The 14,692-nt window shown below is 39.5% G+C and overlaps 2 protein-coding genes across 2 annotated transcripts in view; both read left to right on the plus strand.

The window, feature by feature from the left end:
- The window catches only part of Arsj (arylsulfatase family, member J), a 52,786-nt gene that overhangs the window by 19,392 nt on the left and 18,702 nt on the right, over positions 1–14,692 (plus strand). The gene's annotated exons all lie outside the window — the stretch shown is intronic.
- Positions 11,854–12,537, plus strand: LOC105991141 (pseudouridine-5'-phosphatase-like). The gene has a single exon (XM_013023730.1). The coding sequence runs from the start codon at positions 11,854–11,856 to the stop codon at positions 12,535–12,537; it is 684 nt and encodes a 227-aa protein (XP_012879184.1).

Raw genomic sequence — 14,692 nt, forward strand, 5'->3', positions numbered from 1 at the left:
TACAGAGGGGTTACAATTACATGGGCAAGATAATGAGTACATTTCTTATCAAGCATTGTAGCCTCCTCCTTTGTTTCCCCTTCCCATCCCATCCTCCCCCCGCCTCCCACCCAATTCTCCTCCCCCCTCACCAAAGTTGTAAAGTTCGTTTTCAACATAAGGACTTGTATGTTTCATTGTTGCAATGCACCTGTATCCCTATGTTTTATATATGAGGTCCTTGTCTGTTGTATGGCTAGTAAAAGTCTTCTCCCAGTCTGTGGGCTTTCTATTGATGTTGCTAGTTATTTCCTTTGCCATGCAGAAGCTCTTCAGTTTCATGCAATCCCATTTGTCCAACCTTTCTTTGATTTGTTGTGTTTCTGGGTCTTTATTAAGAAAATTTCAGCCTGTGCCAAGAAGTCCTAAAGTTTATCCTATTGCTTCCTGTAATGTTTTTGGGGTGTCTGCTTTGACTTTGAGGTATTTGATCCATTTGGAGTTGATTCTGGTGCAGGGTGATATATAAGGATCTACCTTTAGTTTTCCACAGGTGTTTAACCAATTTTGCCAGCACCATTTACTGAAAAGGCTGTCTTTCTTACATTCTAATTTTTAGCTCCCTTATCAAAGATCAGGTGGCTATTGGTCTGTGGGTTCTGGATCTTCAGATCTATTCCATTGGTGCTCATGTCTTTTCTTGTGCCAGTACCAAGCTGTTTTGATTTGCTTTGTAGTAGAGTTTGAAATTTGGTATTGATATTCCTCCAGCACTGTTCTTTCTGCTAAGGATTGTTTTTGCTATTCGAGGTCTTTTATTGTTCCATCTGACTTTTTGGATTGCTTCTTCTATTTCCTTGAAGAATGAGGTTGGAATACTGATAGGTATCTAATTGAATTTGTAGATAGCCTTTGTCAGTCTTGCCATTTCCATGGTGTTAATCCTCCCAATCCAGGAGCATGGGAAGTTTATCCACTTCCTTAGTTCTGCTTTAATTTCCTTTTTCAGGTTTTTAAAGTTTTCATCCTAGAGGTCCTTCAGTTCTTTAGTTAACTCCTAGGTATTCTATTTTTTATGAGGCTATTACAAAGGGAGTTGCTTTCCTGATTTCAGTCGTGCTCTTCTCATTGTTGGCGTACATAAAACTGGCAAGATCTCTTCAAACTGGAGGCACACCCTTTGGTGTCTCATTTTTAAATGGCTAAAAATATATTACTTAATTTTATTTTTTTGCTTAAAGAAAACAAATTCCACATGATGATGTCTCCTTTGTTCTCCAGAAACAAAGCATTTGCTCAATAGTTCATGCGCCACCCTGAGTAAGTTGTAAGTTGTATTAACTTCTATCTCCTGCTGTTGTTTTCTGGGCTAAAGAATTTACAACAGCTGCACAGACACAGAAAACATTTTAATGCAATGAATGTTGGTTTCAATGAATTTACCTTAATCACCACATCCAGTTTCAAAAAAAAAAAAAGACAAAATCTATCCAACAGCCATCTGATTAAATCATGTTAGCCAGAAATTCCTTTGCTTGGATTTTAAGGACTGCAGTATTTTTTTGGTAATATACATATTGTTTTTATTGTAAAGATACTGTACAGAGGAGTTATAGTTACGTGAGTGAGGTGTTGAGTACATTTCCTATTGAGCATTGTTATCCCCTTCTTTGTTTTTCCCCTACCATCTCTCCCCTACCCCCATCCCCAACTCCTCCCTCCCTACCCTGGAAGTTGTAAAGTTCGTTTCAACATAGTTCCTTGTACATCTCATTGTTGAGCCTGGGGCTTGAACTCAGGATTCCCTACCTTTATTTGCTCATGGCTAGCTCCCTTTCCGGCTTTTTGGTGGTTAATTGGAGAAAAGAGTCTCATGGGCTTTCCTTCCTGGACTGGCTTTGAACTTCGATCCTCAGATCTCAGCCTCCTGAATAGTTAGAATTACAGTCATGAGCCACCCAGTGCCTAGCAGAACTCCTAATTTCCTTCTTACTGAATGCTGAATCTTTCAGAAAGGAATCTTTACAATTCCAAATCCTTCCACTAAGTATTCTTGCTTGAAATCAGATTGTGAAACTTTCGACATAGCCATGTTGTCTCATCCTCCAAATGTTATTTCACTTCTCATGTGATGAATCTGTCCTCCAGGCTTTTCCAGCTCTGAGGATCAGGCTTTCCTAAAGTCTAAGTGGGAATTACATTTTTCTCTCATACTTAGTTTTGACCTAGATGGGCTGGCAAGTCTGCACAGATTTGTCTGCCATAGGTAAATTGGCTTATTTCCTTCTTGGACTTGAAAGTTGTTCTGTGATTTATGAAGTCTTTTTTTTTTTGCTGCTAAACGTTTCATTGACAGAAAAATTCAGGACATAAAACAGATGAAGAGTAGAGATGCCAGAAGATCCTAACACCCCCTCTTTCCCTGAAAGGTAGACTTGGGTCATTTTCACCCAAGCTTCAGGGCTCTCTTCAAGGCCACTGTCTGAAACCCTCCAGCTGACTTAATTCTTCAAGAAACATGTAGTTAACATAATCATATCCAAGAAATAGCTCTACAGTATGACATTAACAGCAAAAGCATTAACAAAAGCCTATCAATCTCTTAAAACACTTATAAGAAAGGAATTTAAATATATATTTTTACATTTACTTTATATTTATTTTATATGTATTTATATTAAGATAAATATATATCTTTTAATGAAATATGACTTGTATTTGAATTGTTTAGCTCAGAGATCAGGCAGGTCAATGATCATCTTACTGCATGGAAGTAGACTCAAAATCTAGGGTACAAGAGGGGTTTGGGAAAAGTAATAAGGAAACTGCAAGGTTAAGAAAGTTGAGACATAGCTGGGCACTAGTGGATCCTATAATCCTAGCTACTAAGGAGGCTGAGATCTGAGGATCATGGTTCAAAGCCTGGGCAGGAAAGTCCATGAGACTCTCCAATGGGTGCTATGGCTCAAGTGATACAGCACTGCTTTGAGCTGAAGAGCTGAGGGACAGTGCCCAGACCCAGAGTTCAAGTTCCATGACCATCCAAAAAAAAAAAAAAAGGTTGAGACAATTTGTCCAGTAGCCAGTTTCCAGATTTTTCTCTTGCCATCAAATCCCATTCTAGTTGCCTGGTAGAGAGGAAAGTGTAGAAGGAAAGGATTGTTCAATAACTAAGCTTTAGATAAACTATGATAGAACACACGCATAAAATATGCTCTCCATTGGCGTATATTTTATGAAATGCCTATTACAAAGCAGTGCCTACCATCTTTACCATTTCAGTATGGCCTTAGTCTTTCCTTCGTGTTTCTTGACCAATTTTCTAACTAGAAATCCTGAGACCAATACAAAGCTATTTTGAGATGAGAAATGAGAGAGAAGAAAAATATTGTAAAATTACAATAAGAATGGAAGAGAAAACATCGTTACCTAATAGCCTAATAAACATAGACTTGTGACAAAGACGAGAAAACTAAAAGATTTTCAGAAAGAAGAAAAAAAAAACCGTGCTTGGGTGGATGTAATCACATTAACCAGACTACAAGGTGGGGATATTCTAGACTCAAGGTCTGGCATGTGGCTTCATATTTCCACTCCATCTTCCAGAGAAACAAAATGCCAGTTGCTAATATGCCCAGTATCAACACAATCTGATGAAACAGTTATTCCCAGGCTGACTATCACTGCCAAATGGTCTGAAAAAGAAAATCATGGTAAATTAACATGAAGTAAAACACAGCAGCTGTCTGTAAAATTTTTGTTGAAATGCCACACATGCTTATTGCAGTCTCTCTAACTTAAAAAGAAAAAAAGATGTTTCTCCAGATAAACATTGTCCATTCAAAAATAACAATAAAATACGAATACAAAAGATACTGTTTTTCACTCACCCCAGAGTCCCGGAATTACAAAAATTTTTGCAAATTTACATATATCCCTAACGTTCAAATATCTAAGTGTCCCAAGAGACCTTTCTTGCTCTGAGTCATATCTGGCCAGATGATTGAATATTAGGGAATTGAACCACTGAGTCAGACCGAGTCTGCATTTGAACCATTAAACAAGAAGATCTTTGAAAGGAAATGTCATGCATTTTTAGCAGCAAAGTGTTAATGAGATGGAACTTTAGGCTGAGAGTAAACAGAAATGATTTCTCCCCACAGTGTGCTATTGGATTATGAGGTTTCTATTTTGTGTGAGCCATTAAGAAAAGTACCCATAGTAATGTGAAGCATAGCACAATGTTTGCCTATAAAGAAATTCTGTCTTCAGAAAGCCCCAGTTATTATTCAGTTTTCTTCCTTGTGTGTGTGTGTGTGTGTGTGAGAGAGAGAGGGGGGGGGGAGAGAGGGAGACAGAGAGAGACAGAGAGACAGAAAGACAGAGAGACTGAGAGACAGTGAGAGAGTTTAATTGCCCTTTAAGCAGGAAAGATTTTGATTTTTGTTGACCACTCCTAAAACACAAATGGCTATGATTTTGATGGTGTTATAAGGCTCGCAGAGTTGCCATAGAATGGACAGTCTACCCAGAGTGGGGGGCTTGGCTTTGAACCAAAGGAAAGAGAAAATACATTGGTAATTAGAAAGTTTAGCAGGTTCAAAGGCTTGTAGGTGTGAGTGAAGGCAGTGACAAAAGATGGAAGAAAGAAACTGGGTGGGCTGGGAAGGTGGCTCAGTGGTAGAGTGCTTGCCTTGCATGGATGAGGCCCTGGGTTCGATTCCTCAGCACCACATAAGCAGAAAGAGCTGGAAGTGGTGCTGTGGCTCAAGTGGTTGAGCGCTAACCTTGAGCTGAAGAGCTGAGGGACAATGGCCAGGCCCAGAGTTTAGGCCCTGCAACCGACCAAAAAAGGAAAGAAAGAAAAAAAAAACTGGGTGCCTGTGGCTCATGCCGGTAATCCATGCTATTTGGTAGGCTGAGATCTGAGGACTGGGGTGTGAAACCAGCCCAGGGAATGAGTCTGTGAGACTCTTTTCTTCACTAAATTACCAGAAAAGCAGGAAGTGGAGTGGCTTAAGTGGTCAAGTGGAGAGCACTAGCTTTGAGCAAAAGAAGCTCAGGAACAATTCCCAGGCCTTGAGTTCAAGCTCCAGGACCATCCCTCTCCCCAAAGAAAAAAGAAAAAAAAAAGATGGAGGGAAGAGGAGAAGTAACCATGTGTCATATCACCCTCTTCTTATCCTATTTGGAATTTCCATTATCTTTGAAGATCCAAGCCCACCCATGCCTTTCTCTGTCACTCTATGCCTGAACACACACTTTCTCTCTCTCTCTCTCTCTCTCTCTCTCTCTCTCTCTATCTATCTATCTATCTATACATATATATAAAACATCTAAAGACAAATTATGCAAGTTAATATTTATAAAAAAGAATATAACCAATCCATGATGTACTATCAGAACTAAGGATTTAAAGACTGTTTTCCAAGTTTGTTTGTGAAATAAAAGTTTGTGGGTGAATATAGAATATAAAAATAATTAACAGATTTGTTTATTTTTCTATACATAGAGGCAAACATGAGACCACATTCTGACTTTAAGGTTTTTTTTGTTTTTTGGGGGGAGGGGGCTTCAAGTCGTGGGGCCTGAACTCTGGGCCTGGGCACTGTCCCTCAGCTCTTCAGTTCAAGGCTAGCGCTCTACCACTTGAGCCACAGCGCCACTTTCGGCTTTTTTCTTTTTGCTTATGTGGTACTGAGGAATTGAACCCAGGGCCTCATGCATGCAAGGCAAGCACTCTACCACTGAGCCACCTTCCCTACCCCCTACACCTGAGTTTTAACACTAAGTTTCTCTGCTTCTCTTCCACATTACATAAGATTTGTGAAACTATGTTCTCTTTCTTTTCTTTTTATAAGAACACTCAGAAAAGACTGGATTTTCTTCCCTTTTACATAGTCAACTGCTTTTCTTGATTCCAGTTGGGTCAAGAGAACTGGTGTTCAGATTTCTGGTATGTTTGGAGGGAAAGCATCACTAATTAGATTCCAGGCAAACTCAGGCTGCATTTTGTTAGGTTTCCATTTGCTGCCTTATAATTTCTTTCAAAAGATTCCCTAAAACCACATTCACATTTAAAAAGATGTTCTACACTTGTTTATGTCATTCAACCTGAGGCTGCTTCCTTTGAACACCTTACATAGCATGGAAGGCAAAATAGCAAGCACTAAATCTTAACTTAGTAGATACTTCTCCAACAGGATTTCTTAACATCTGTGGGCTTGCCTGCTTTGTAATTTATTCATAAAAGTTTTAAGATTGCCATTACATCATAAAGTTAAAAGAGGTATTTTAAAAAAAGACCTTGTTGATGAAATTCTAGCTTGCTTTTCATAAACACATGTTGTGCGCTGGTGACTTTGTTTTCTTTTGTGTGTGTGTGCTCAATGACAGACAGATGACTTAGAATTGCTGGGTTGTGTTCTTCCATGTCCTATCCTGAAAAGGTAAATTTAGATTTAAGATCTTTTGATTACTTAGTGGAACCAAACATAACATTTGTTGTAAAAAGAACAACTGTAAAGATCTATTTCCAGATCTCAATGATTTAAACATTCTGCTTATTTTTACAGTTTATTTTCTAGTAAGAGGTATTTGATTATTGACTTTGCAAACTTATGTCTCTTCACATTTCTTAGGAAAGGTCTCTCTCTCTCTGACATAAACTTAAAAAATAAGGAGAAATCCTTATTGTTGAAGCATGGTAATAGAATGTTCAACTTTAATCAAAAGAAGAATAAATCTTGATTGTTGAAGCATGATAACAGAAATATTCAAATCAAGTGATCGTTTAGTGCTGAGAACAAAGGAATTGTGACCATCCAATTTATCACAATGAAGATTCTCTTGTTCTGAGTTACTATACAATGAAGTATTCCCAATGGCCTCCTCTCAAATCTAGCCTTAGCTGAAAATATTTCATGCTATAAACGGCACACGATCATCACATGATCTATTCTAAACTAATTTTATGTTCCTATACAGGATTCAACAGGTTCATTTTGCCACTAATTTCCAACTATTGAGAAATGGCTCATTGACATCAATCTCTCAGGCATTTTTCCTCCATTGAGCCACCAAATTGTCTTTTCCAGTCACACATCACATAGTATCTAATGAAAATATAATTCTCTCATTGAGGCACAGAAAGTCACAACAGCCCATATTGGTAAAAAGACCCTTCGGAGTGTGACAGCCAAATGCTGTCCCCTCTCCTGCAGGTACCCAAGACTACCTGTACTATGTGTGTCACTGTTTGGTAGGCCTATTGTTTTTCTTCTATGTCTGTATGTTCTTTCCCAAACTGTTCCTTTTGAAGGGCCATTTACCCATTACTGATCTTGTCCATAATCTGATTTCAGCTTTAGAACTCAAATCAAATGATAATTTTTCATCTTATTACTGCAGGTAACGTTCTCATTTTCAATTGGCTATTTTTTTTCTTTTTAAAATATTTTTGTAGTGCTGAAGATCAACCCCAATAGAAAAGGGCTCTCCCATGATGCTGCACATCCAACACTTATGAGCTTCACCAGCACTAACTAACTGTTCTATTCCTCGATGTACTTTGAGGTCTTTGGTGGCCTTATAAAGGTGCCCAAATATCTGGTAGTATATGACATAAGTCAAACAGAGAATAAATATTTATTAGCTGATTTTTATCACATGTATATTTCTTCACCTTATTTTTAACATCTTAGATCCTTGTCCTGTTAAAATTGATGATGTTCTCCAGAAAGTAAATTTTAAACACACCTTATAAAAAGAAGATGGTTGCTTATGAATAATTTGAATCCTAATCTATCATACTCCATCACATAGTCTTTATCTCATTTGCTTTCTGGGTAATTATCATCTCTATTCTCTCCAATATCTTCCATCTTTTTTTTTTGGTCGGTCATGGGGCTTGAACTCTGGGCTTGGGTACTATCCCTCAGCTCTTCAGCTCAAGGCCAGCACTCTACCACTTGAGCTACAGTGCCACTTCTAGTTTTCTAGTGGTTTATTGGAGATAAGAGTCTCAAGGACTTTTCTGCCCAGGGTTGGCTTTGAACTGTGATTCTCAGATCTCAGCCTCCTGAGTCTAGTATTACAGGCGTGAGCCACCGGTGCCCAGCCATATTCCATCTTAAAAAAAAATTGTACCTATAATTCAATGTATCTTCAACCTTTCAAATGTTGATTTCAAAAATTATCATAGCAAGGTGCCAGTGGCTTATGTCTGCAAATCTTAGTTACTCAGGAGGCTGAAATATTATGATGAAGGTCCAAAGCCAACTCAGGCAGACAAAATTTTTGAGAGATACTTATCTCCAAATTAAACATGAACAAGCCAGAAATGGAGGTGTGGTTCAAGTGACTGAGTGCCAGCCTTGAGAGATAAACCAAAGGAACAACATTCAGGCCCTGAGTTTCCCAGTACCAGCACAAAACAAGAAATATATTTTAATGCATGTGTTTTAACTTGCCTTATCTGCTACTCATCCAGAGATGGTTAATAAATGAGATTCAACAAATACTTTATTATTAGTTTGAATTATATCTGGATCAATCGAATTAGGTATTAAACTAGTTCAAGCCAGTTGGAAATTTCAACATAAGGGTAAGCCAAACAGCTGTTTTTTGGGCAAAGATGAGATGGTAGTTTTGAAAAGATATACAAATAAAATAATTCCAATTCATAAAACTTCTTTTTCTTAACCAGTTGTCCTATTGCTTTTACTTATCATAATTGGAAAGAATATTTATTTGCCATATTTAATTAATATGCTAGCATTCTGATTAAAATCACTACACAAAAAAAGCAGAGTTTGAATTATCTACTTTGTGTTCCCAAAAGAGATCCAAATTATTCACAAACAATTAGGGAATTAGTTTTAGTTCTTCCAGCAACAGTTTTAGAAATAGTCCATTTGGTATATTGAGCTGGTAATATAGGACAGATAAATGATCTCCAATAGGTAATTTTCACTATTTTTTTTAAAAAAGAAGAATCTGTAGAATTCCAGAACTTTCCCTGATGTAACATTATTTTCAGCTGCATAATGAGAAAAGTTCCCCCTCACTGGCAATTTAAAATTCCAGTTAGTCTGCTTCTATGCTCCTTCTTACTTTTAACCATAAACCATCATTTTCATGCCTTACAAATACTTTAATTCATTCCTTATTCTTTATTTCCTTGAGCTTTTGATTTGGAGAGCCTTTACTTAAAAAAATCATAATTAGACTGCACACACAGCCAGAGCTCAATGTTAAATATTAACAACACACTACAGTTTTTTAATAATCCTATTGATTATCCTACATCTAATTATTTATGGCTTATACATAACAAATACATTTTGTGACACAGAAAGTTCTCTTATGCTGCAAAATAACCCCACACGATACAACAGAATAAAACAGTACTATCTGTATTGCTTTCTTCACAAGAAATTTTTCAGCTAATTAAATATATATATTAATAAATTAGGCTGTGTCATTTACATCATATTTGCACTTGTCTAAAATATAAAATAGAGCTATTATACCTCAATAATAAAATATGCCACAATGTTAAAATGTGGTAAGCTATGAAGAGTATTGTAAATATAATAAGGTATATTATCAAGATATAAAAGTAACTGAGAAGAGGGAAGAGGATTATTTTTGGTGGTGTTATTTTGTTTTTATTTGGTTTTGTTTTGTTTCCGTGCTAGTACTGGGAATTGACTTCAGGGACTTGAGCTCTTGCTTAGTTTTTTCTGCTCAGGGCTGGTTCTCTACCAGGTGAGCTACATCTCCACTTTTGGCTCTTTGCTCATAGGCATTTTTGCCCAAGCTAACTTTGAACCAGGATCCTCAGCTCTCAGTCTTCTGTGTAGCTTGAATTACAGGTGTGAACCATTGTGGCAGGGACTATTGTTTTCTAAATGTTAGTCAGGGAAGATAGCTATGAGCAAGATGCATTTGAAACTGGAGGAAATGAAGATCTAGCTAAGCAGAAGTTGTTCCAAGCCAAAGCTCCTCCTGCCAGAGAGCCTGGGATTGGAGACATGCGTAGGAAATTAGTTATCTCTGGCCTGGGAAGGTGGCTAGGAAATTAGTTATCTCTGGCCTGGGAAGGTGGCTCAGTGGTAGAGCGCTTGCCTTGCATGCATGAGGCCCTGGGTTCGATTCCTCAGCACCACATAAGCAAAAAGAAAAAAAAAGGAAATTAGTTATCTCCAAAGAAATACAAGTGGCCAATGAATGTATGGAAAAAGAATGCTCAACCTCAATAGTCACTAGAGAAGTACAAATTAAACCTACATTGAGATTCCATCTCCCCTTAGTCAGAATGGCTATCTGATGGAAAGAAACAAGTAATTGCTGACCTGGGATGAGGTTGGCTGTTATGAGATGCACATTAGCTCAGCCCCTATAGAAATAACTATGGAAATTCTTTAACACCATAAAACTAGAACCACCAGTGTTGTGCCTCTCCTGTGTATGTGCCTGAAGCTGTGAAAGCCAGTGTACAGTGATGATACCTGTACATCCATGTTGATGGTGGCATAGTCACATAGCCATGTTAGGGAATCAGCCATCTACAGGTGACTGGATAAAGGTGTGGCATACATACACAATAGATGATTATTTCTCCATAAAAAGAATGAAATTAAGTCATTGGTGGAAAACATAGATGGAAAGGGAGACCATATTAAGTGCCATAAGAGGACTCAAATAAGTATCGCATGCTTTCACTCAGATGCAGAATCTAGATTTTTAAAAATGACATGAAATTAGAAGGAAGGTTATTTGGAAAGAAGTCGTCAGGGAGGGGGGCAAGAAGTGGCAATGGGGGGACAAATATGATCAAAGTCTTATTTTGGTACAGATACGAATACAAGCCCATGCAAAACACGATTAGCAGAATAAAACAATCAAATTTGTAAGGTTTTCACAGAAAATAAAGGAAAATAGTTGTCTGTAGGTTCATGTGACCTGCTGACTTGTGGTAAGAAATACATACACAGACCAAATCAGCAGTGGCCTAGCTAGGGACTAACAACCCTAGACCAGGACCTGGAAAATTACCTTGAACCTGATAGGAGGGTTCTGTGAGCTTTTCCCACACAGATGGAACATGGACTATTTTATTTTCCAAAATGGGTTTTTCTAAAACCCCAAACTGTATGTGGCCAAGAGCTATTGTCTCTAAAGGAACATTAAGTGCCTCCAACACAGAGTGGAGTTTGCCTCCTGTCCTCCTGACCACTGGATTATGAAGATGCAGAAAGCATCATATTTGGGGTGCTGAGTGAGATCGGGCAAAAGATAAAAGGGAGAGAGAGGGGGTGGGGAAAGGGGAAGAAGATGACAGAGAGGAGAAATAGAGTGGGGAAGAGAAAGACAGAGGAAAGGTCGGGGAGGAAGGAGGGATAAAAAGGGGGGAGGAGGAGACAGGCAAGAAAAAGAGGAAGGCAAAGAGGAGAATGGGAGAAGGGGAAAGATTACAGAGAGTAAAGGGACATGAAGAGAGAGCAGGGACAGGGAAGAGAGAAGGGAAGGGAGTAGAGAAGAAAGAAGAGGAAAAATGGAGGAGGGAGGGGAGGGAATAGGAAGGGAAGGGAGGGGAGGAGAAGGGAAAGGAGAGGAATGAAAGGAGCGGTTCCCAGGAGAGAAGAAAAGAGAAAAAGAAGGAAATGAAAGAGGTAGAAGGGAGTGAGAGACGAAGGAGGCTGGAAGGAAAGAGGAGAGAGAGGGAGGGAGGGAGGGAGGGAGGCAGGGAGGGAGGGACTGTTGATCATGCTTATTTCTGTTAACACGCTGGAACGGTCGGCGCACGGGCCAGGGGCGCGTGGAGAAGGGGGGTTTTCCCACACCCACAGGTGCCGGGGAGGCCGCACCATGACCGCCCTCAAGCCTGTCACCCATGTCATCTTTGACATGGACGGGCTGCTCCTGGACACCGAATCCCTGCAGACCCAAGTGTTCCAGGAAATCTGCAAGCGCCACGGGCAGCTGTTCAACTGGGTGGTCAAGTCGCGGGTGATGGGCTGCAGGGCGCCGGAAGCGGCGCAGACCATCATCAACATCCTCAAGCTCCCCATAGCCAAGGATCAGCTGGTGAACGAGAGCCAGGAGATGCTGAAAGAGCTGTGTCCCCACATCAAGGCCATGCCAGGGGCTGAGAGGCTCGTACGCCACCTGCACCAACACGACATCCCCTTGGCGGTGGCCACCAGCGCGGGCACCGAGTCCTTCGAGAGGAAGACAGCCAGCCACAAGGAACTATTTAGCTTGTTTCATCACATCGTGGTGGGCGATGACCCCGAGGTCGCCGAAAGCAAGCCAGCCCCTAATATCTTTCTCACTTGTGCCAAGAGGTTCACTCCTCCTGTCGAGCCAGAAAAATGCCTAGTTCTAGAAGACTCTCCCAACGGTGTGGACGCAGCTGTGGCAGCTGGCATGCAGGTCATCATGGTTCCTGATGAGAACTTGGACAGGGATTTGACCAAAAAGGCCACGTTGGTGCTGAACTCCCTCGAGGATGTCCAGCCGGAGCTGTTTGGTCTGCCTGCCTTCCAGTGAGGCCCAGAGTCGTCTCTGCTGCTCTGGGTCCCATCCCTGATCCACGCTGCAAAAGGAAAGGAAACATCTTCCTTCCCCTGATTCAAGACCTGTCTCCTCATTATATTTAGCCTGCTCAAGTCAGCCTTTCTAGCCCGGATTGGCTTGGTTCACTCAAATGTTGGCAGGAGTCCAATTAACATCTGAAGGGAAATAGAGACAGCACAGAACATCTGTCTAGCTTTCCATCTGAATAATGAAGCGGATATCATTTAAGATAAAGAAGAATTCGCATGCGTGCCTGCGTGCATACTCCCCTGCCAACACCTGTACACGTGGCTGTACATGTGTGGGTGGATGCATATGTGTAAGCCTGCTTCCGACCTCACAATTCACCAGGACAAAATAAGTATCTATGTGCACCGGCAGCTGGAAAATGTAAACTACATTTGGATATGCATATTTGCTCTGGTGCATATCCCTCTAAAGATATCCATTTGTAGATTGTATATCACTCCACCTTCTGCAATATTGAGGTTTAACATGCAATTGTAACTAATGATGGAAGTAGTAATTCTCTCTGCTCTGAAAACTAGGTGGAAATGCCTTGCTAGAGATGACCGTGACGTGAAGCCCCTGAGTAGCTTTAAATTTGTTTCTTTGTGTATGTGTGTGACTTCAAGTATGGATTTGGATGTTTTCCTCACTGACTCAATGAGCCAAACCATCAGCAGTTTTTGTCTGAACATGTCTGCAGCAAATTCTTTTTTTATCTACCTGCTTATCTATGTTGGACAATGTTTTCTGTCTCAGGAAAAAAATTATCTCGTTGAAGAACATGGATTTTCTACTTGTTAGTATAAAAATAGATGTTGATTTCTGAATTGCTACTTGGTAAGACTGAGAACCAAAGCAGTACTTTTTGCATAATCGGTCATCATGTTTTTAGGCAGATTTACTCAGCCTCGGGAACTGGGCTCTAGTTTGCCAAAGGGGGAAAAATGAGGCAAGGCATTCAAAAAGCAGAGCAAAGAGCACTAGCTTTTTCTAACTTAACTCCAACTCCCTTCTAAGGCTTTCTGCCTTTTATTGTTGTTAAGCCATTTATCAGCTCTGTAAGTGTTGGAAACCATGCATTAAAAACCTATGCATGTCTGGTGGGATGTGTTAATGAATGCACCTAGCTTTTCACCAACTTTACCTCAGCTTAGAAAATTCAGCATTCCTGTTTAAACTGTGTATTTGTCTGTTCTTTGCAAATTAGATGATAGCATCTTAATGGTTTATCCATAAGTTAATTTATTTAAAATCTTCGTCAGTGCTTAAAAAATAGCGTTCTTTTCTTATATGTCTGTGAGGTACTTGAACTCAGGCCTCACACTCTAGCTTAATTTTTATACTGAAGACTGGACTCAATCACTGAACCGCACTTCTACATATATATAATTTTGTGTTTGTATATGCTATATACTATCTTATATATTATACAGTATACATATAGGTGTGCATACGCACATGTATGTGTATATATACATATATATGCATATATAACCCACATATATGTGTGCATATGCACATATATGTGTATATATACACATATATACAGAGGTGGAAGCAGTAGTGAGATTTGTGTTCTGCCACTTGAGTCATTTTTCAGTCTGTTTCTTACTAGTTATTTTGAGATGGACCTTCACAGACTTTTCACACTGGCTTGGAACTGTGAACTTCCAGATTTCCACTTTCTGAATATCTAGGATTGTACATGTGAGCCACCAGCACCCATTAAAAACAACATTCTTTTTTTTTTAACTTAGAAGATTTTATTGAAGGGTGGAGCACTGACACTCCAAGACAGTACCAGAGATTTCCGGGAGACCACCCGAGGTGCAGATTCACCTTGCCTTTTTAAACGAAAAGCAACATTCTTGATTGAATTACTCAGAACTTAAACAATCCCCTATTTCAACTATATATTTTCATATGTTACCCCAAGTAAAAGTGAACACACATTTCTTTTAAAGCAAGAGTTAAAAACTTGTCCTTTAAAATCTGCCCTGCACTCCTCTTAAATATTGCCATGACAGAAGGATTTCAGGCCTTTAAATAAAAACAAGCCCAACTTGCTTAACATAAGACTATAACTGTCTTGGAAGATGCATTGCTGGAAGACAGGTTT

Source organism: Dipodomys ordii, unplaced genomic scaffold (assembly GCF_000151885.1).
Source record: "Dipodomys ordii isolate 6190 unplaced genomic scaffold, Dord_2.0 Scaffold70, whole genome shotgun sequence".
Taxonomy (NCBI): Eukaryota; Metazoa; Chordata; class Mammalia; order Rodentia; family Heteromyidae; genus Dipodomys; species Dipodomys ordii.